Raw genomic sequence first — 22,141 nt, forward strand, 5'->3', positions numbered from 1 at the left:
GGGTATGAATCCTTGGCCTTTTCTTCACAAATCCTTACATCCTTAGACTTTGGGTCTGAGGAGGAAACTTCCCTTAGCCCTTGATTCTCCCTTTGAGGAGTTGTCTTTTGGGGACATGGTGATTTGTATGATGGAACACTTTAAACTGATTGTTCCCAAGTATCTTACATTCAAAACAGGTATTATGAGCTATTGCTAATGGAATCTCCTAAACCTTCAGCTTCTCCCTCTGTACTGGCTTATCTTATTGGATACATTTACAGCAGCATCTTTGACTCCTGACTCCCAGTTTCTGGCCCCCAAGAAGCCAGACTGCTTCTTTAAGGTGTCTGAGGCTAAGTACCTTTACAAATGTCCTTATTCAGACCCTGCTGTAGTGTGTCTCTTTCTGCAGACAAACCTTTCCAAGCTTTTATCCTCCTCCAAACTCTTCCCTTCTGGTAAAGACAGTCGAGCTATGGAGAGGCTCTGGGAAAAAAGTGTACACTTCTGCTACCTTGGCCTTTAGGGCCATAAACTACCAGACCCATATAACCAGATATGTTCTGGCTCTTTTGTCTCTGCTTCAGGGAAGGGGTCCTATCCAACCTACTTGACTTTTGAAACAAGACTGCTGCCCTCTCCCTATTAAGTTCCACTTCTCAGGTGGCTCACCACTCCATCAAATGTAGTTATGATTCAGCTGATTCATCTTCTAGAGCTGCTGCTTCAGGTTCTGTCATGGTTCATTTACAGACCTGCCTTACTGGATGACATTAAGGCCAAACTCTTAGACTCCATTAGACAACTAGAATCTTTTTGGTACTGCTGCTGCAGAACTGTTTAAATCCTTGCAAGACAAAGGCAAGGTTATGCAGGACCTTAAAACAAATTTTGTTTCTCCTATCCCAAATTTCAGAGAAACTAATCTTCCAAGTCTGCCAACCATTTACAGGCAAAAAGGTCTCAAACATATGATCTGATGTTGTTAATCTTCGCTCATTCCTTACTGATGGGTTATCAGTTCCGTCCTTGGAACCGAGCCGGCCAATATCAAGATCCCGTCAGCCAAAACCTCTCGAGCCAAGGTCCTACCCAGAACACTGTGCTCCCTGTTACCCCAGATCTCGTTTGCCGTGTTGCTGTACAGCCATATCAAGCCACTCTCTCAGTTAAGTGTTTTGAAAGTTTATATATTATTACTCTAAATTTTTCTCGAAAGTTTATTCTGATATTCTCCTACCCTATAGCACACTTTAGACGCTCTCCCTTTAGTATTTTCCCTTTATTACCCTCTTTTCTACCCTGTGATAATTCTTCATTACCATCGTTGGTAATTCTTCTTTTTCTCTTTTTACCCTTTTGTTGGGTAGCCCTAATTCTTCCTTTTGTTATTGTGCTTCTTCTCCACACCAGTTATGTCAGATAATAAAAGTAGCATTGGTTTCAAGCAGTGCAAGGATTGCAGCCGTAAGTTACTGCTTTCTGATGGCCATGACTTATGTGTCTACTGTCTTAATGTCTCCCACTTGACTGTGGATCCTCCGTATGGGATTTGTAAAAATGTCTCTACCAGGACTCTCAACGAGAGGAAGAATAAGTTAATTTTGAAAAGTCTCCTCAAGTATCCTTTCTCTGAGGCTATTTCTGGTTCGGAGGGCTCACCCCCCCCATTGAACCCCGCAAGAGGCATTCTTCCTCTTCTTCATCAAAGTCACTCTCTTCTTCTCCCTATGGAGATCGTAGGGAGTCGATTCGCAACAAGGTGAAATTGATTAGTACTATGGTGCTGCCCCCCATCACCCTGTCGGCTCCAGGCTTTTCACTGCCCCAAATGATTCTACTACAGCCATGTCTCCTTTATCGATACCGGCACCGAAGTTCCCGGTGCAGACAACTATGGTTCGAACAGTTCTGTTGCAACCTGTAATGGCACCATCTATACAGGTTCAGTCCTCTTCGGCACCGTTGGTACAGTCACCTTCAGCTCCAAGTATGACTCTTCTGTACTCCATGGCGCAGACATTTTCGGCACCGATGTGTGCTTCGGTGCAGTCCTTACAGCACCGTATCCTTCAGGGCAGACCTTTGCCTTTACGGTGCAGACACCTTCAACTACTACAGTGCTGACATCTTCAGCGCAGACTTGTTCCACACCGTTTTCTGCGGTGCAGACTTTCTCGGCTCTGAGCTCTGCACCTATTGAATTAGCAAGGACCAAATGTTCCACTTCACTGAATCCTTTTGCTAGTAGTCAGTGTAGGCCTTTCCCAGAAAGGCCAGAATCACCATCAGCTTTCTCCATGAGGTCAACCAAGAGTCTTTCTGAACAGAATGTGTTGCGGCTTGTTGACCAGTTGCTTGTGGCCAGTGGTCTCTCTCACCCGTCGAAGTCCACGTTCCCTCATTCAGGTGAACGTATATCTCCTGAAACCCCAATGTATACTCCTCCTTCGACTTCCACTCAAGTCTCGAAGCCTATTACTCCGACAGCAGCTTCCCTCCCTACAATTCCAATAGTGGATCTCACTTTGGAACCAGAGTTGTCCTTGTGATCTTTGGAGCACTGAGCATTGGGCTCTTTTCAGGCCAGTGGCTGTGCTGTTAGGGAGGGCATTCCTAGCTCCACACCGATTTTTCTCTGGCACCTTCCAGGGATGTTCTCTCTCTTACGGTTCACGGTCCTCTTGAGACTCTTTGTCTGGGGGCAGGCTCGTCGGGGCAGGGCATGACCCCGATTCTGAGGTTGTCATGCTTGGTTCTGGGCTCCCATCCCTCCTTGGATGGGCCAGCCTTCCAGGCCATGGAGAGGGTGCTTGCCTCCTCTGGCAAAGCTCATTTGTCGGAGTCCTCTCCTCCCTCTGTGCCACAAGCTTCAACTGCCGGACACTGGGCACAAGAGCCTCAGGTTTCTCCTCCTCAGAAGACCCCCCTCTTTGCAGTCTTCCCCAGAACCTCCCACTGAGGAAGTACCCCACAAAGCATCGTGTAAGAGGAAGCACATGAACTCTACTGAGGAGTCATTGACTGAAGATACGGATTTTGATGACAGGGAAGGGTCCCCACAGTCACCCTCTGAGGAGGTCTCCTTTGGTGATATCCTCGAGATCTTTAGACAGAGGGGTGACTAGAAGCCCTTTAATCCTTCTTCTGAGGAATCTGTATTTTTGCAGGCTTTTCGTGCCCGGCCCCCTACCTCCTGGGTCAACCCCGCCTGCCGATGAGCTCATCATGCAGCACGCATGGAAGGCTGCTGACACCATGGAAGCGATACCTAAGAGACCAAATAAAATATTATTGCCCCCAGCTGAGCACCCCCATTGGTCACGAGGTCTTTCAGTAGATGCTATGGAGGTGGCAGCTGCTACTAAGAAGGATTTGGCAGAAGAGAGCCAAACTGTCCATCCCCCCAACAAGGAGTCCCGGGCGACTGACAGATTAGGGAAACGTGTTTGCTTCATCAACCTTCGCCGTAAGGTCTTTCAATTATTTGGTACATTTTACCGAGCTTCAGCAAGATCTTATCAATCAGCTCTCTGAAACCTTGGCAGGAGCTGTTTAACCCCAATCTAACAACCCTGAAACTGACAGCTTGGTTTCTCCACTTCCAATGATTGCCAGGCATGAAAACCTTTTGTCCCCTGTGCGCAATATTCTTATTGCAGCTCGTAAATCGTCCGCCAGACTAATCTATCTTAACAAATGGAAAAGGTTCTCTCTATGGGCAGCAAATAAACAATTAGACCCCTTGTCAGCCCCAGTCTCAGTGGTATTGGATTACTTATCGCATCTTTTCCACTCTGGGATGTCTGTCTCTACTATCCGTGTACATTTAGCTGCCATCTCAAATTTTCATATTGGTTTTCAAGATTCTTCACTTATGTCACACAGACTCTGTAAGACTTTCTTGAAAGGGGTTATCCACCTAAAACCTCCCTTTAGAGAACCCATACAGCCTTGGGATTTGGCTTTGGTTCTGCAAGCGCTAACAGCTCCCCCCTTTGAACCTGCGTTTTCATGTGATGTAAAATATCTCTCTTGGAAAACTTTGTTTTTGATTGCAATCATATCAGCCAGGCGATTGTCAGAACTCCAGGCCTTGTGCATCAAACCTCCCTATCTTATCTTCCATAAGGATAGGGTATCACTGAGAACTAAGTCTACCTTTTTACTAAAAGTGGTGTCAGAGAGATCTATCAGTCAGTCTGCTGACCTTCCAGTGTTCTTTCCTAACCATTCTAACAAGGGAGAGTATTGCCTGCACTCCTTGGATGTTCATAGGCAATTACGATTTTATCTGGACAGAACAAAATATACCCGTAAATCAGACCAACTGTTTCTGGCTTTTTCTGGACCAAGACGGGGTCATCTTGTATCAGAAGTTACATTGGCTTCATTGCTGAGAAATTCTATAACCTTTATCTACAACACAAACAATGTCACCTTGCCTCACAGGGTGAAAGCACATTCTACAAGATCTATGGCAACTTCAGCAGCTTTCCATGCTAAGGCTTCCCTCAGTGATATTTGCTCAGCTGCAACTTGGGCCAAACCTCATACCTTTATTCTTCATTACAAATTGGACTTGGCCTCCAGAGGTAGAGCTTCCTTTGGCTCCGTGGTGCTCAGGAATGTCCTTCCATGAGGGCTACCCAGGAATACAGGTAGCTGGGGACTCTGTCCCATCAGTAAGGAATGAACAAAGATTAACAACATCAGATAAAGAAGTTATGTCTTAACACGATGTTCCATCTGTGTTGTTGATCTTTATTCATTCATTACTTCCCACCCTCCTCCCCCATCCGGAGGTTCTTGGTTGATCTCATGTACTCCTTTCTGGTAGGTCTGTTATGACCAGAGGTAGTCTCTACTTTTACCTATCGACTTGCAAACTCGATCTGAGGTAACAGTCAGCAGAGCATTCTGGGTCGAAAGTTTTTGGCTGACGCAAGCTTGATATTGGCCGGCTCAGTTCCGAGGACGGAACCGATAACCCATCAATAATGAATGAACAAAGTCATTTCTAAGCCAGGTCAGGCTTTGCCAGGGCTATCCTGCATGGGTTGGTGGAGGCTGTTCCATACCTTCCTCCTCCCATACTTCACAGTAACTTTTTACTCTCCCATGTCTAAGGAATGCTGCAGTAGTCATTGTATAGTTACATAAAATCATATCATAAGAGTAGATGTCGTACTTTTCACTGTTGCAGTATTCAGTCCATCCCTCCTTTCTGTTGGTAACATTCTGTGGGCTAAGGGTATTTTTTTCCTTTTTTGCCCTATTTCTGTCTCTTTTTTTGAAGTGAAACTTCTTATGGGATGGTACAAGAGCCTGGAGTGTAATGGAAAAGTGAAACAGAAATACATAAGTCAAACTCTGTCCTTAAGGGTAGAGTTTGACTTATGTACTTCTAATTCAGCTTTTCATACACACACAATGAAGAGTTAAAGCGAGTGAGCAATACACACGCACACACACACACACACACACACACACACACACACACACACACACACACACACACACACACACACACACACACAGTGAGAGTGAGCGATCCCACACAGTGAGAGTGAAGAGTGAGAGCGAGTGAGCGATCCCACGCGCACACACACACACACACACACACACACACACAAAATGAGTGCGAGTGGAAGAGTGAGACTTCATGGTAGGGGCTTGTTGTATGTTGCATTAGAGCTGCTAGTGAGAGTGAGTAAGCAATCTCACACACACACACACACACACACACACACACACACACACACACTGAGTGGAAGAGTGAGACTTCATTGTAAGGGCTTGTTGCACATTGTATTAGAGGTGCTGATTATCGCGTAATGGTGCTGGAAGGAAAAGAAAATCAGAAGCATCTTTGTAATGCGTATCTAAACTGAAATTCCCATGGTAGATTACTGTAGGTGTTGGGGGATAAGATTACCTGAAGAGACCACAAAGATGAACAAGACGTTAAGCTACACAGGAACTCAAATTGGCAGTAATGCGGAAATTGAACTAATTAATGTCCAAACCTAGAATGTGGATTTTGCCACCAAAATACAAAGTTCATAAAAGATACTGTTGTCCAACTGCAGTGCAGTTTCAGGAATTGAATTCTGTACCTCATGTCACTGTGGTGCTTGGGTTCAGGCATATGTGGGGAAACTCGCTGTGTGCTGTGTCATAATGTGTGGTCAACACTTGAGGTGCCATACATCTACAGTGGAAATATTTCTGTACTCTGCATCTTAGGAAGTGGGCTATTGGTTTATTACAGATGCAATAAAGGTATCTCAGAACCCAAGCAACTCGAAGAAACGAGAAAAGTAAAAATGAAAACAAGTAACCTTTCTCCCTTTTCTTCATGTTTGTGCAACCTTTGAAGAAGTCTATTTAGAGATTAGGAGCGTGAGGGCAGGGCCCCACAATTGTTAGGAGGGGATTGCGGAGGAACGCAGCTGCACTGCAAAAATGATATTTTGTAGTTTTCTGCAGTATTGTAGCTTATACTGTTTTCTGTTAATGTGTTAATGTTTTGGTGTGCTTTACATGTTTTGGCTACTGTGTTTTTTATGCCTCACCTTTACACTTGCAGGAAATATGGTTTAATAGTTTTGTGCAGTGTTGGGGTTCCATTATTTTGTGGTGGTGTGTTTTAGATACTTAGGTTAGAGTTCTTTATACTGCAGCTTAGACAGAAATAGTATTAAATTGCAGGTAGCATTTAAGTTTAGCTTAGCCTGGGGACTGTGCAGTAACAAGGGAACTCCTTTCTTTATTGGAGGGACATTATTATCTTTGTATGTCATCACTATTGGTCAAAGGCATGATGTAGAATGCACAAGAAATGTATCGTGAAATCTTGAGTTATCCATGCATGCGTAGGCACAGACACATACAGACATGTCAAACAAGGTAGTTAACATCTCTTTGGTGCTCTAATGCTATGAAGAGATTTTGTGAGACAGGCAAAGACAAAACCTCATTAATCAGTTTTCCTGGATGAGAAAAGGGAGAAAAAATATGTGCATGGTCACCACGCACGTTATTTATTTATTTTTTTATCTTATTTTACATTTGTTTACCGGGGAGGTCCGACTGGACAGAGCTGTCTGTTTTCAGTGGAGGCCCAGGGAGAAAAGTTCCAGAACAATTGCTAACATATTATACATAAGATATTTACATGAGCATTGTGGTTTACACATACAGTTATGAATTATAGCAGATAATAACATGATTACATAGGATATTTATATACGCATAGTGGTTTAGACATACAATTAAAAGTATAGCTGGTAGTAACATATGATTGTTGTTCGTACAGTATGTTTAGTAGAGATAATCTTGAAGATGTAGTGAAGATAAAACAAAAAGGGAAAAACTAAAAAAATACTAGCCAAATAATCTTGAAGATGTAATAAAGATAAGAGAAGAAAGGAAAAACTAAAAATACTAGCCAGTTTGTCAAAGGAGGAGAATACAGACAAGTTCATATGAGGTTCATTGACATTTTAAGGGAAAGCTTTTCAACTTAGTCTAGGGGAGAGTTAGTGGGTATAGATAGTGGGGAGTAGGTGCTGGTGAGTTGGTAAGGTAAGTTATGATAATATGTAGTGCATCTGTGGATTTTTAAAGAAGATGTTGGATAGTGGGTAGGGGAAAGGTGTTAGAATATGTCAGCCAGGTGCTAGGCAGTTACATGTCCAGGAGCTGTTTAGGTGGAAAATAAGCTGTTTTTTTGAAGATGGTTTTGTTAGGTTGTACCCTGATTTGTAGTGGAAGGGAGTTCCAAGTCTAGGTAGTGTTGATAGAATACAGGGAGTCACCAGAGCTGTAATGGCTTTTGGAGATTGCATTAGTGCCTTGTTAGTGGATCTAAGTTCTCTGTTATTGGAGTACAGAGTGATCAGGTCTTCTATGGCTGGAGTTTTGTCTGGTTGGTACAGTATTTGGGGAGCTAGAAGAAATTGGTTTAGAGCTAAAGTATTTGGGAGTTCCAGACAGGAAAGCTGTTTTAGAGCTTGACAGTGGTGGGTGCAGTAGGAAGATTTTGTGGCAAATTTTGCCATTTTGTTGTAGCATACTGATAGCTTGTTTAAGTCACTCTTATTTAGATTAATTAGGACAGGAGAAGCATGCAGTAAGGTAGAGAGAAGATGGGTACGAGCTAGGGTAACGTTACATTTGCTAATTAGGAAGTTTTTATATCTGTAAAGATTACTTAGTTTTTTGTTGATTTTGGTTATTGTATGAGCTATGTGTTTGTCAAATTTTATATTATTGTAAGCAATGACCTCTAGTAATTTGGTTTGTGTGACGGGGGAGATAGGGATATTATCTGATGCAAAAATAGAGAATGGGGGAGTAGGTACTGCTGCTTTGGAAGGATGGAAGAGCATAAGTTGGGTCTTTTTAGGATTTAGTTTTAGCTGGGAGTTTGCTAGCCAGGTTTTGATAGATGTAAAGGCTTCTTGGGTCTTGATGTGAAGTTGTTGGAGGTTGGGGGCAGAGTAAATTAAGGTGGAATCATCAGCGTATTGAACCAGGTTTGCTAGAGCAGTGGCTTTGTGACGATTATTTGTAAATATACTGAAAAGCAGGGGTCCTATGATTGTTCCTTGGGGTACTCCTAGTTTTACAGGAAGCAGGGGGGAAAGGGAGTTTTTCCACTGAACGGTTTGTTGGCATTGGGAGAGGTAGTCTTGAAACCATAATAGAGTGGGGCCAGTTAGTTTTAATTCTGAGAGTGATGTTAGAAGTTTTGTATGGGAGACTGTATCAAACGCCTTTGATAAGTCAAGGAAAATTGGAGACACTAGTTGGCCGTTGTTACGTAGCATATTTAATAGGTTACTAAAATGGATGAGTGCAGTGGTAGTGCTACGGTTGGGGTGGAATCCTTGTTGAGTTTCATCAAAAAGATTGTTGGAGAGAAGATGTGTTAGGATCTAGGAGTGGATAAATTTTTCCAGTATTTTAGCCAGTGGGGGAAGTATAGCTCTATGGCGATAGTTTGTTAGGTCAGTGGAGGTGCCCCCTTTGTGTATTGGTATAATGTCGGAGATTTTTCAGAGAAGTGGCACCTTTTGTTCTGCGATTGATCTGTTAATGATAATAGAGATTGGGTAGGAAATGGCTTTGGCGGCTATTTGTAGGAATTTGGCAGGTAGTTTGTCTACTGCTAGGGTGGTGGGTTTAAGTTTTGTTAAGTGTCTATAGATGGTAAGTTGGTACAGGTTGAAGGGTAAAAGAGTTGGCATTACTTGATAGGTTATATAGTATAGTGGGGGTTGAGAAGGGTTAGAAGTGAAACTCTGTAATGAAGTGCAAAAATGTACTTATTTGGAAAACCATGTGTGTGTGTTCATTTTTGCACTTCATTACAGACGTTTCACTTCTAACACACGTGGCCGCCATGCGCATCGTTTTTTCTTTCTGGATGTATATGGCCTTGTTTTTCCTGAGGTTACTTTAGTTCTCTTGGAATACTTCCATTCTGAGAATTGAGCATTCCTACGTCATCTGTATGCCCTACACCTACATAGGAAGCATACGCCTGATATACAATGCTAGGAGGATGTAAAGGCTTTGGTATGTTGGCCAGATGTTGGGCTATTTTTGAAAGGATATCCCATATGTAAGGAATACTGCAACAGCAAAAAATAGAACATCTACTGTAATGGTAAGATTTTACACAGCTGTACTTTTGTTTGCTTCTGTGGTCAGAAATGTTACCAGGGTTAGTGTAGAGGCCTGCTAAATGTTTTAAAGCTTTAGAGGTAGCTTGGTGCTTTGTTAACCATGCCAAGAGCATTTGGTTCTTCAGTTTTGGTGTATTATCCATTATGGTATAGGGAGGATGAGGTACATTTGAGTGAGGTTGGCCTGAATTTATTTAATTTAAATATTTATTTGGTGTTACGGGATATGTTGCAGAATAGAGATGGAGGTTTGTAGGGGAAAAGGGGGAACAGACTGGTGATGCAGGCTGGTGAGTAATGTCAGACGGGTCTGGTTTTGCTGAGGATCCCCTTATTCCCCTTTTTCTCTTGGTGATTTAATGCAAGTTTTCAGTGAGCAGTGGCATACTGCTCTGGTGTGCATGGCTTGTTTCAGTGGATGGACTGTGATTAAGGTACTGTTCTGGTAGTATTTAGTGGTGAGCATTTTTTACACTGTCATGATGGTTAACATTTCCATGTTACCAGTGATATGTTTAAGTGAACTTTATTTTGTACTGTACACTGTTAACTTTGTAATAAATTGTCACAAGGCCTATGTTTTTTTTTTTTTTGTCTTGGGCAAGGATATATATATATATATATATATATATATATATATATATATATATATATATATATATATATATATATATATATATATATATATATATATATACATACACACAAATTTTCAATATCTGTAATGTGCTTGTAATGTAATGTTAGCATTTTACTCAAATGTGTAATTAGATACTCATTGCTACTTATAGTATAGTGAATATATACTAATGTTTTTGTTATTGTTATTTTTTTTTTTATTTTATTATTGTTATGATTATTATTTTCTCTGTCGACAGGGGTGATGAAGCTATCACTGCAGTAATGAAAAATGAAATGTTGCATTTATTGTCTGATATTAAGGAATTAACAGGTAAGTTATAGTTTTGCTTACATTACTAAATCATGGGTTCACCTAGACTGTTTAAAAGTGCAGCATAACTTAGGATACCTTAGGAAAGCATAAATATATCAAAGCTCTCTTCTATTACATCATCCTGTATTGATCTGATGAGGAAATCAACTTGATTTGATTTTACAACTGTGCTCAAGTGAAATACAGTGAACTGTATGTGTTTAGCTAACCACTTCAGTCTGGACAGTTAGGTCTGCATTGCAGGACTGACATTTTCAAATGATATACAACCACACAGAGCATTGGCACACATATTAATATATTCATTTGGGTGTTACACATTTCTCTAAATTTACATTTTAAGCACTTGGGGTCTTCCCTTGTTTCAGCCAGTACCACTATGTAGTAGGTTTCCCCCTCCTACAAACACAGCAGGTGCATACACAAACAAACACTGTCTTTCTATGGCTTCTGAACCAGCTAAATGAAGCAGAATAAATGCCTTTGTATGATCATCTTTGTCAGAAAATGCTGCTTGTATGAAAATATTGTACTATTGATCAAACACACAACAGTTCTTTGCAATGTTATCAAAGACAAGTGGACCAGGTTTTTGAAATCTTTCAGCCATGCCAACAAAGTATGCTTAAACACACTGCAAATATGGACCTTGTAATTATGTACGAACATGCAGACACACCAGGTACTTGTAGTAACATTCAAATGCACAACAAACTCTTCAAAATACTGTATTTTGAGAAATATGCCTTGAAATGGCTTTATTCTATGAAATATCTGTACTGTAATGGTGCACAAACTTGCGAACACTTTGTACACTTCAGATATCTCTAATAGCTGTAATTAATGTGAAAAAATAGCACATAGTGAAAAAATGTGGTTGTTTCATATGATTCAGATATTATTTCAAACATTTTCGTAACTATTTTGAATATTTTTATCAATATGTTGCAGTTTGAAATTTGTTTTGAGCATTCTGAGTGCTTTGTTTTATATTATTCGAGTAAGAAATCATTTAAGCAAGTTTTAATACCTGGAATTTATTTCTGACCTGCTTTGCGAGTTGTATGTGCAGTAGGGATAATCCATTCCTCAATATTCCTCCAACATTAACTGAGTACCTCTTGGTCTTGATTCTGGTTCCCATTCTGACACCATGTTGCTCGTCCTATGTTATGATTCAAGACAAACAGGCGGAGTAGTTTGTTTATATGCTTTATTGTATAGAAACACATCTGGATGGATAGCAGCAACATAAAATATAAACAAACTGATTAACTGACAGACCCATTACATACGTACATGCTTACTTTTCAACAGTTCTCTACAAAATGACAGTGTGGCTTGCACATGCTGAGTATTTATACACACGTGTAAGCCCATGGAAAGCTTCTTAAAGGTATACATGCATACTGATCAACAACAATGATACCATGTGTGAAGATGCACATCTGACAGTGATACCATGTGAGCAGAAGTATCTCAGGCACTGATTCAGTATGTGCAGTAGTATCTATAGAGGTGATACCACATTATCAGAAGTATCACTGACAGTGATACAAGGTGGGCAAAAGTTATCCTGGTACCATGGTGCAGAAGGGCCTCAGGCAGTGATACCATGTGTGCAGAAGTACCTCTGGCAGTGATACCATGTTGGCTTAAGTACCTCTGGCAGTGATACCATGTGTGCAGAAGGACCTCAGGCAGTGATACCATGTGTGCAGAAGGACCTCAGGCAGTGATACCATGTGTGCAGAAGTACTTCAGGTAGTGATACCATGTTGGTTTAAGTACCTCTGGCAGTGATACCATGTTGGCAGAAGTATCTCTGGCAGTGATACTATATGGGCAAAGTTCTTCTGGCAGTGATGCTATGTGTGTGCAGAATAATATTGGGCAGTGATACAATGTGAGTAGAAGTACCTCTGGCAGTGATACAGTGTTGGCAGAATAATTTCAGGCAGCGATAATATGTGGGTAGAAGTACTTCTGGCAGTGTTCCAATTAACCATCAACCTGCTCTAAAATCTACTTCCCTCTGTCTGCTCTGACACTGGCATCCAGTCATATTCAGAAGTTGTACACTGTGATGTCATCATACAGCATATCTCACCTAACCATTTTAAAGGATAGCGTCTGTTAGAAATTAGTATATATTAGTATTTACTTGTTTATTTGTTTATTTATTGACATTTGATTACCAGGAAAGTCCAACACAATAGAAGTCCATTTTCAGTGGAGGCACAGGGAGAAAAGCTCTAAATTATTACAAAACATTTTAAGAACAGTAATTTTACAATTTTCAAAAATAAAACAAAAACATCTGAAGTTTAAGTTATTTTAACAAATTAGACATAATATAAAAACATTGGTTAAGAATGGATGCAAATTATATGACAGTCATTTAATATTTAGAGACATTTTAGACAGTTTGTAGTGAAATTAAAGGCAAGTTAGTCTAATATAAACAGGAACTGTAATATGAAGTGGGGGAAAAACAGGCTGATGGTATATATACAGAGAAAGTCATTGAAGGGAATTGATAGAAGTAAGAAAGTACGTGAAGAAGGAAGAGTAAGGGTATAAGGAACGAAAAGCTGTTTGTTCACATTTATTTATTAATTATTTATTTAACATACCTGAGCTGCTACAGCCTGAAAACTGTGCATATGTGCCTTTGTGAAACAGGTACATTCATACTTTCTGCGTCCGTACCCTTCGCAATCACAGTAGATTTGTATTGATGTATTCCTGCATTTATGCAACATTCAGCATGTCCAGAGAACAAACAAGCAGTGGTTAGAAAATTTCAGCACTGTAAAAATTGAGATTCTCCTGCAAGCTCTTAGAGAGCATGGCCTGTTTATGCTTGTTAGAGAGGAAGCCGGTGATTGGTTATGGCACCAGATATAGCAGTCCTTGCGGCAGGACATCAGTGACATTGAGAGGGCAGAACAAGGCAATGGGCTAGTGTCACTTGTGCCTCACAGATATGACCATCTGCAAGGCATTGCAGTTTGAAATAGAATGCTCTACCGTAGGGTAGCTTTTCAGGGTCCACTTGACTCAACTGAGACAGAAAAATTCCTCATGTCATTGTCTAGAAGCAATGTTCTATGCAAGCCCCCCAGATGTGGTTTGAATGGTGGTGCAGGGATGGCTTAGTCCCCTTTTCTCATATTTTCTTTGTGATAGACCAGGTTAGTATTACTTATCAGAGGTTTGCTTATTCTGTTCTTAGATATATTAGTATAGGGTAATCCAGTTGGTATAATGCACATTTATCTTCACAGACACCTGATTCCTGCAACAGCATCCTTCTACCACTGAAGGTAGTTTAGGTACAGTATCATTTTCTGCATGAGTACCCTTGCTGTGAATGCCATTTGCTAATGCCATTGGGTTTACCTTGCTGTTCTGAGTGACCTGCATTTACATGTGTCATGAGTGTAGGTCATGATATAAAAATGTTAGAGGCTGAACAAAGGGTTAATGTCTGTGCTCTAGATGTGTCTATTGATGATGCTGAAATTCATTGCTAGAGATCACAGTGCAGGGAATAATGACAATATCTGGTATTATTGAGTAATGAGGCACCCTACACAATGGGGGAAGATACAGGAAGGAATACAGAGGGCACTGTGACTGTAGCAAATGAGTAAGAGGGACATCATGTGAATGGTAGCCTTGTACATACTTTCTTTGGATCAAAACAGGTAGGTTCACATATGAACTCTACTTCTGATGTGAGATTACCCACCACAGGCCAGTGGCACAGAAGTATACAATGTCATCACAGTCCTCTTTTCACCATGCAAATGCAGAAATGTCTTCCAGTCACATTCTGCTACCAGACCATGTACTGCAGCAGATGAGAACGTTGTGTGGCATTTATGGGAATGCTAGCCTTCAGCAGTGATGGAATTTAATAGGGAGAATTCAATGAGCTTCTGGGAACCACATCTTCATAGGGGTCCATGGTCAGCCAAGTAAACAGTTTTATTTTAAAAACTTTATTATGTTCAGGATGTAGGCTAACTTTATTTAACTTGTATGCTGATTATAATAAGTTAAGCAGTCAATTGCTGCCTAGTTAAAGAAAACAGTAAGTGACAGAACCTGTGAGAGGGTGCCCATGATCTGTGCATGTGCAGCATGAGCCAGAAAAGATACTCTGCTCGGGTGCTTTCTTATTTATTCTTTTCAGTAAAGAAAGGATTTTTACTTAAAAGAATAAAAAAAATGCCTGCAGTAACCCTATGCAAAATGCTGATGTTCATCGTGCATTACAGCTGCAGTAATTACATATGGGTTTTCAGCCGGCAGGCGGTCCCTCGGTCGGCCGAATTCCAAAGTCTTGGTCCGGCGTCGGTTGTTGTCGCGTACTCTTCTGACGTCAGGAAGGCTAGAGTATAAAAGACACAGCCGACGCCATCTTCTTCAGTCTGTTTTGCCGCGCGGGGCGCGAAGCAGAAGGAGGTCGCAAGTGCCGGTCGGCCAGCTCCTGAATTACGAAAGAATTGAACCGAAGTCTTCATTAAAGCTAAGTACCCCGTTGGGGAACCTTTTCTTGCCTCAGACCAATGTCAGAAAAAGTTAATAATTGTATTTCTTGTGGGAAGCAAATACCGCATAAGGATTTCCATTCCCTTTGCATACCTTGTTTGGGCCCAGACCACGTCGTCTCGGGCTGCCGCTGTGCTACCTTCAATAAACGCACTATCAGCGCCGGTCGGAGTTCGCGAACACTATTTTGGCAAAGCGTTAATTATAAAATGTCGTCGGATACTCCGACTACCGCTATGTCCAGAAAACGCAAAGAAAAGGACCGTCAGTCGAGATCTGCGGTCTCCACCGACACCACGCCGAAACAAGCTCCACGTGGGCCGGTTCTCAGTGAGACGCCTTTGCAGTCCCTGACTACCGACGACACTCCCTCGGCGGGGTCTTCTGTACCTGAGACCGCTGGTTCTTCGGTCCTTTCCCAAACTACTACCGAAGCCCCTGTTCATGTCGAACCCACCAATGTGGATAGATCTACATCCACCCATGGTGTATTTAGGCCTTCATCTTCATTCTCCATCAAGGCCTTTACAAAAGCCAAATCAGCCAAGCATCTTTCTAGGCCTGCCTCACAAGGCCCAAGACCTGGGCCCACGCCTAAGAAGCACATGCTTAAAATGGCTGAAGACCTGATCACTCTTATCAGAGGCTCACAGGCCCCTCCGGACAAGAGACCCAGAGTAGAGGAGGATTCTCCTCCTTCTGACCAAGAATCCATTTTATCAGAACATTCTGATGCTGAAGAACAGTCTTATTCACCTTTTGAGGATTCGGATGCAGAGCAGTCCATTCCTTCTGTATCTCCCCCTGAGGATTTTTCCTTTGGGGAAACTTTACACTCCTTGAGAGAGCACTTCCATTGGGAAGGCCAAGACTTTTCAGACTCTAAGAAAAGACTTAGGGAATTCCTCTGGTTACCTCAGCATAGACCTCTGGCTATTCCTCCTGTTTTGGAGGTTTTGGATGATGTATACTCGGAGGCCTGTTTAAATCCTGATTCTCTGCCTCCTGCACCAGTTAAGCCGGATAGATATTACAGAGTTCCTAATTCTCATCAGTTCCTCTATAAAGGCCATAATGCAGACCCTGAAACTATTTCTCAAGGCCCTAAAGGAATTAAGGCTTCCACGGCCAAGAATCCACTACCTACGGAAAGGGAATCTAGATCACTAGAAAGGTGGGGGAAGAAGGTTTACACCTCGGCCACCCTTGCCATGAGGGCCTTAAACTGCCAGTTTCATATGATTAAATATCAGCAATTTCTGTTATCACAATTAAAAACAAAAATGTCACAACCTGAACAACCAGATTTAAAAGAGTTGCAGGACATGATGCATAGTGCTGAGCAAGTGGGCAAACACACCTTACAATGTGGTTATGATGCACTAGAGGCCTCCAGCAGATCAGCCGCCACTGGAGCAGTCATTCGCAGACATGCATGGCTAAGGGAACAAAATCTTCCAGACCAGGTGAAAGCAAAAATTCTGGATGCACCGTTACATAAGGATGTTCTTTTTGGTGGTAATGCTGAGGATATTTTACGTAAAATGGAAGAAAAGGCAAAATCTATGCAAACTGTCAAAGCTTTCTTACAGGTTCAGCCACCAAGGTTCAGCAGGAATTGGCCGTCAAAAAACTGGTCCTTTCCAACCTCTGACAAAGCCCAAAGGGGCAGATACAGACGCGGAAGGGGCAGAGGACAACCCCAAGGATCCTACAGAGGCAGACAATGGCAATCACCAACACCAAGAAGTGGTGACGACAGTGCACAGCAGTACAGAAAGCAAACTCAATGACTCCCTCATTTCCATGCCAAGCAGAATTCAACTGGCAGCACCTTTGGGAGGAAAACTGGCACTATTTGCAAACAATTGGCATATTGTCACAACAGACAAATGGATTCTGGACATAATAAACAGAGGCTACAAATTTCATTTCCACACTCTTCCAAAAATGAGAGGCATGCCAAACCTACCACAAAATCAAAGGGTAGAGGCACAACTACAAATTGCAAAGCTTCTAAACATGAGGGCTATACAAAAGGTACCTACGCACCAACAAGCACAAGGTTTTTATTCAAGGCTTTTTCTGGTGCCAAGAAAAGGAAGCGACTGGAGACCCATTCTGGACTTATCCATTCTCAACACATTTCTTCTAGTGCCAAAATTCAAGATGCTCACATTACAGCAACTCCTTCCCATGCTGGGCAAGGGTTTTGGCTGGTAACATTGGACCTCAAGGAGGCATACCTGCATGTCCCAATCAGACAAAGTTGCAGAAGATACCTCAGATTTCTTGCAGGTTCAAATCACTATCAATTCTCTGCATTGCCCTTTGGCTTATCTACTGCCCAGAGTATTCACCAAGTGCCTGGCATCAGTGATTGCATACTGCAGACTTCAAGGGATACAAATTTACCCTTATCTGGACGACTGCCTGATCCAAGCGGACAGCAAACTGCATTTCAAACATCTGGCATATGTGACACGCTTACTGCTTTCTCTGGGATACACCATCAACAAGGAGAAATCAAAACTAACACCCTCTCAGAAAATTACCTTCCTGGGTGCCAACTTGGACACAAACACCCAGATGGCTTACCTAACAACAGAAAAACAAGGGCAACTATCTCATTACTTCAAAATGCTTGCAAAAAAGTACCAGGCTTACTGCAAGGAAAATCCTGCAGGCTCTGGGATTCATGGCATCTTGCATTCTTCTAATCCCATGTGCAAAGCTGCACATGAGGAAACTTCAATGGTACCTAAAAAATCTATGGTCTCAACACAGTCACAGCTTAGAAGTGGAGATTCCAATAATTCCTTGTCTACAAAAGGAATTCATATGGTGGGCCCAAGCATGCCAAGTAAACAAAGGCCTCCCATTCTGCAAGCCTCAAGCTACACAAGTTATAACCACAGACGCCTCAGATTACGCCTGGGGGGCGCACATGAAGGACAGGTGCATTCAGGGCAGATGGCACAAAACAGAAAAGCACCTTCACATCAATCAAAAAGAAATGCTGGCAGTAATAAATGCAATCTCAGCGTTCAGAGAATTCCTGCATCCAGGACAGCTGCTCATAAGAACAGACAACACCACAGTAATATGGTACATAAACAAACAAGGAGGGACTCATTCATATCCCTTGTGCAGATTAACCATGACTCTTTGGAATCTAGCTCTGGAAAGACAAATAGAACTCCAGGCTCAGTACCTACCAGGAATGGAAAACACACTGGCAGACACTCTGAGCAGGCATATGACAGATCCTCACGAATGGAAGCTACATCCACACGTATTCATGCAGATTGTTCAAGCATGGGGAAGGCCAGACATAGACCTATTTGCCTCCCACAAAAATCATCAATTAAAAAAGTTTTGCTCAAGGACCTCACACCCAAAGGCTTGGAAAGTGGACGCCCTTTCATTCACATGGACAACTTGGTCAGTTTATGCATTCCCACCACTACCTCTGCTGCCCAAGGTGCTTTTGAAAGCAAGAACAGACAAGCCAAGGATGATACTGATTGCTCCAGATTGGCCGAGACAACATTGGTATCCACTATTGAGGAGCCTAACACACACTCCTCCGTGGCCCCTGCCTCTAACACCTCTACTGCTGACGCAGAACAATTTCAAAACTCTTCACAGTCAGCTGAAAACTCTCAGTCTAGCTGCATGGAAAATCCCTTAACTTCACATCAGGCACTACTCTCCAAAGAAGTGCAGGATGTCATTTTGGAGGCTAGAAGACCATCTACAAGAAAAGCTTACTCCGCAAAATGGAAGCGGTTTTGCTGTTGGAATGAAGAACGAGGACAGGATCCTAGAAAATTAAACCTGCCACAGATTTTACAGTACCTAACTGAACTTTTGAGCAAGGGACTTTCCTTCTCCTCAATCAAGATACATGCCTCAGCAATATCTGCAGAATTCAATATGGATCCTCCTTTATTCTCACACCCACTACTGCGACAGTTCCTCAGAGGGGCTAAGAACATAAGGCCTCCAAGGAAACAACCAGTACCAGCTTGGGACCTTAACTATGTACTGGAAAAATTGACATTGCCTCCCTTTGAACCAGCTGCTTCAGCAGAATTACAATATTTGTCCTGGAAAACAGCTTTCCTCCTGGCCATCACTTCAGCTCGTAGGGTATCTGAGTTACAGGCCCTCATGGCGGTGCAGCCATTCCTCATATTCCATCAGGACAGGGTTTCCCTGCGTACTAACCCCTCCTTTATGCCTAAAGTAGTATCTAGGGTAGCCCTAAACCAGGCCATCCACCTTCCTACCTTTTACTCTAATCCTCAAAACAAAGGTGAGAGGCTGCTTCATTCTTTAGATATCCATAGGCAGCTACGTTACTACTTGGACAGAACCAAGTCATTCAGAAAATCAGATCAACTCCTAGTTTCCTATGCTGTGGGGGGTCAAGGGAAACCTGTAACTAAACAGACCATTTCCAAGTGGATTGGTCACTGCATACGCTTCTGTTATTCCTATCATGGAAAGCTCGTACCTACTGGTATCAGATCACACTCCACTAGGGCCACAGCCACCTCTACAGCCTTCCTCAGAGGAGTGCCTACTAAAGATATCTTGGAGGCAGCCACTTGGAGTTCGGTACATACCTTCACAAAGCATTACCATCTGCCTTTATACTCCAGAACAAGAGCAGGCTTTGCCACTGCAGTTTTGCAGGGCATTCTGGCTCAACCCAGTTCCGTATAGTACCTACCACCCTATACATAGCTTTGGGATTCTACCCATATGTAATTACTGCAGCTGTAATGCACGATGAACATAGTACAGTTTTGTACCTACCATAAATGTAGATGTTCGAGGGCTATTACAGCTGCAGTACAGGTTTCCACCTCCTTCCCTCTTGGTAAGACCTTGGGGTTTGAATACCTATTCATACCTGCTGACTGGGTTATCCTACTATGTTTTATTTGCTTACTTTTGTGTATTACACTAATTTATGTATTGCCTTCCTTTTGGGGGCACCTGACATCTGGGGCAAGAAAGACTGAAGAAGATGGCATCGGCTGTGTCTTTTATACTCTAGCCTTCCTGACGTCAGAAGAGTACGCGACAACAACCGGACCAAGACTTTGGAATTCGGCCGACCGAGGGACCGCCTGCCGGCTGAAAACCCATATGTAATTACTGCAGCTGTAATAGCCCTCGAACATCTACATTTATGGTAGGTACAAAACTGTACTTTGCTTTTGGTCCAATGCCTTCACATCATACATTGGGAGGGCAACAAATATCCTGCTTATAATAAGTGTATGTGGATTGTTACTAGTAGTTATGGATTGCTAGATGAAGTACAAATCATGTTAATGGAAGGTAACTATGTTTTTTATCAGTGCTGGCAGACAACCAGATTGGGGAGTATCTAAGTGATATTGGATAAAAGCAACTTGTCCTCTTCATTTGCTTATTTTAAAATCTGATTGAAGGCTAGGGCACATTTGTATGAAATCATTAATTTTCTAATACGTTGGAAGGCAGCTGGGGGGGGGGTTGATATGAAAAATCAGCTTACTTTCTTCATTTGCTCAGTTTAGAATCTGGAATTAAGGGCTACTGGTCTATTTGTATGAAATATAGTTGGAATATTTTCTCTTTTTTAATATGCTTGCAGGCTGCTAGCGGGGGGACTACCTGTGCTGTGAATGATAGCAACTTGCTCTCTTTATTTGCTCGATTTAAAAACTAACATTAAGGGCTAGGGTGCATTTGTGTGAAATAAACTGTAATAATATATCTGAAGTAGTTAACTTCATTTTTTCTGCAACCTGTGGGTATACGGATACATATCGGATCCGAGCTGGCAACTTTTTTCTAGCATGTGCTCCAAGCTCTGAGCTCCTCCCCCTACCCATAATACACCACCATCTCCTATCTTCCCTCAGATCTTGTTTGCCGTACCATAGTAAGCATCGTGATCACCTTTGCTCTGAGCTTCATAGTTTCATAGTTTCATAGTATAGTACTAGGCTATCTGCCCTGGGGCATTTGTAAGCCTAGCCATAGTGATGTGGCTTTTGCCACCCCATGAAATGGTACAAAAATGTACAGAATAAATCTAGAATACTGTGCCTCTGTCTAGTAGTGACACAGTGAAGGTCCCCTTATATAATAGAATTAGTTTACTGTGCCCCTGTCTAGCAGTGACACAGATGTGACCCCTGGGGTAAACTTACAATCTCCCATCCACTCATCAAGATTTCTTTTGAAGAGAGTCAGTGAGGGGCTCTGCCTATCTGAACTGGGATCCTGTTCCAAAGCATGGGAAGCCTCTGGGTTATGAATCTAACCCTCCAGCATGTCCTATTCATACTTGTGCCGAGGTTTAAGTCTTTAGCTCTCGTGGTCCTGATGGATTTGGATTTTTTGATGTGGAGCATGTCCATCAGATCCTGATTGGACATGGCCTTGTACGTCAGGCAGAGATCACCTCTGAGCAGGCGGTATGCTACTGAATAGAGCTGAAGTTTCTTTAGTCTGGCAGAATAAGACATATGTTGGAGACCCTTGATCCTTTTGGTGAGGTACTTTTGTGGTCTCTCCAGCTGTTGCAAATGCCGGGTGAGGTACATACCAAATGGGGCATTGTACTCAATCATGGGTCTGATGAGGGAGGAATATAGGGTACAATGACATCCTTGGATCTGGATGTGAATCCCTTCATGATGAGGTGTGCAAGGTAGAATGTTTTTCTAACCACTCTGGCAACGTGGGTGTCAAATGAGAGGTCGCTGTCTACTTGGGTCCCTAGGTCTCTGATTACTTTTTCCGTACTCAGTGGGTTGCTGTCTATGTGATAATTTGTGGGTACTTTGTTTTTTCCAAAAGGGATGACTATACATTTTTTGGCATTTAGTTTAAGGCCGTGACTACGGCACCAGTTGTCCTTTTCAGTGAGGCC

General features: G+C 42.3%; 1 protein-coding gene across 1 annotated transcript in view; it reads left to right on the forward strand.

The window, feature by feature from the left end:
- LOC122813770 (CD276 antigen-like) overlaps positions 1-22,141 on the forward strand; it is a 730,017-nt gene that overhangs the window by 634,938 nt on the left and 72,938 nt on the right. Inside the window, exon 7 of the mRNA XM_044086264.1 lies at positions 10,559-10,632. Within this exon, the coding sequence (XP_043942199.1) occupies positions 10,559-10,632 (74 nt within the window). The remainder of the gene's footprint in view (positions 1-10,558; positions 10,633-22,141) is intronic.

This window comes from Protopterus annectens, chromosome 10.part0 (genome assembly GCF_019279795.1).
Source record: "Protopterus annectens isolate FY-2018-M chromosome 10.part0, PAN1.0, whole genome shotgun sequence".
In the NCBI taxonomy this organism is placed as follows: Eukaryota; Metazoa; Chordata; order Ceratodontiformes; family Protopteridae; genus Protopterus; species Protopterus annectens.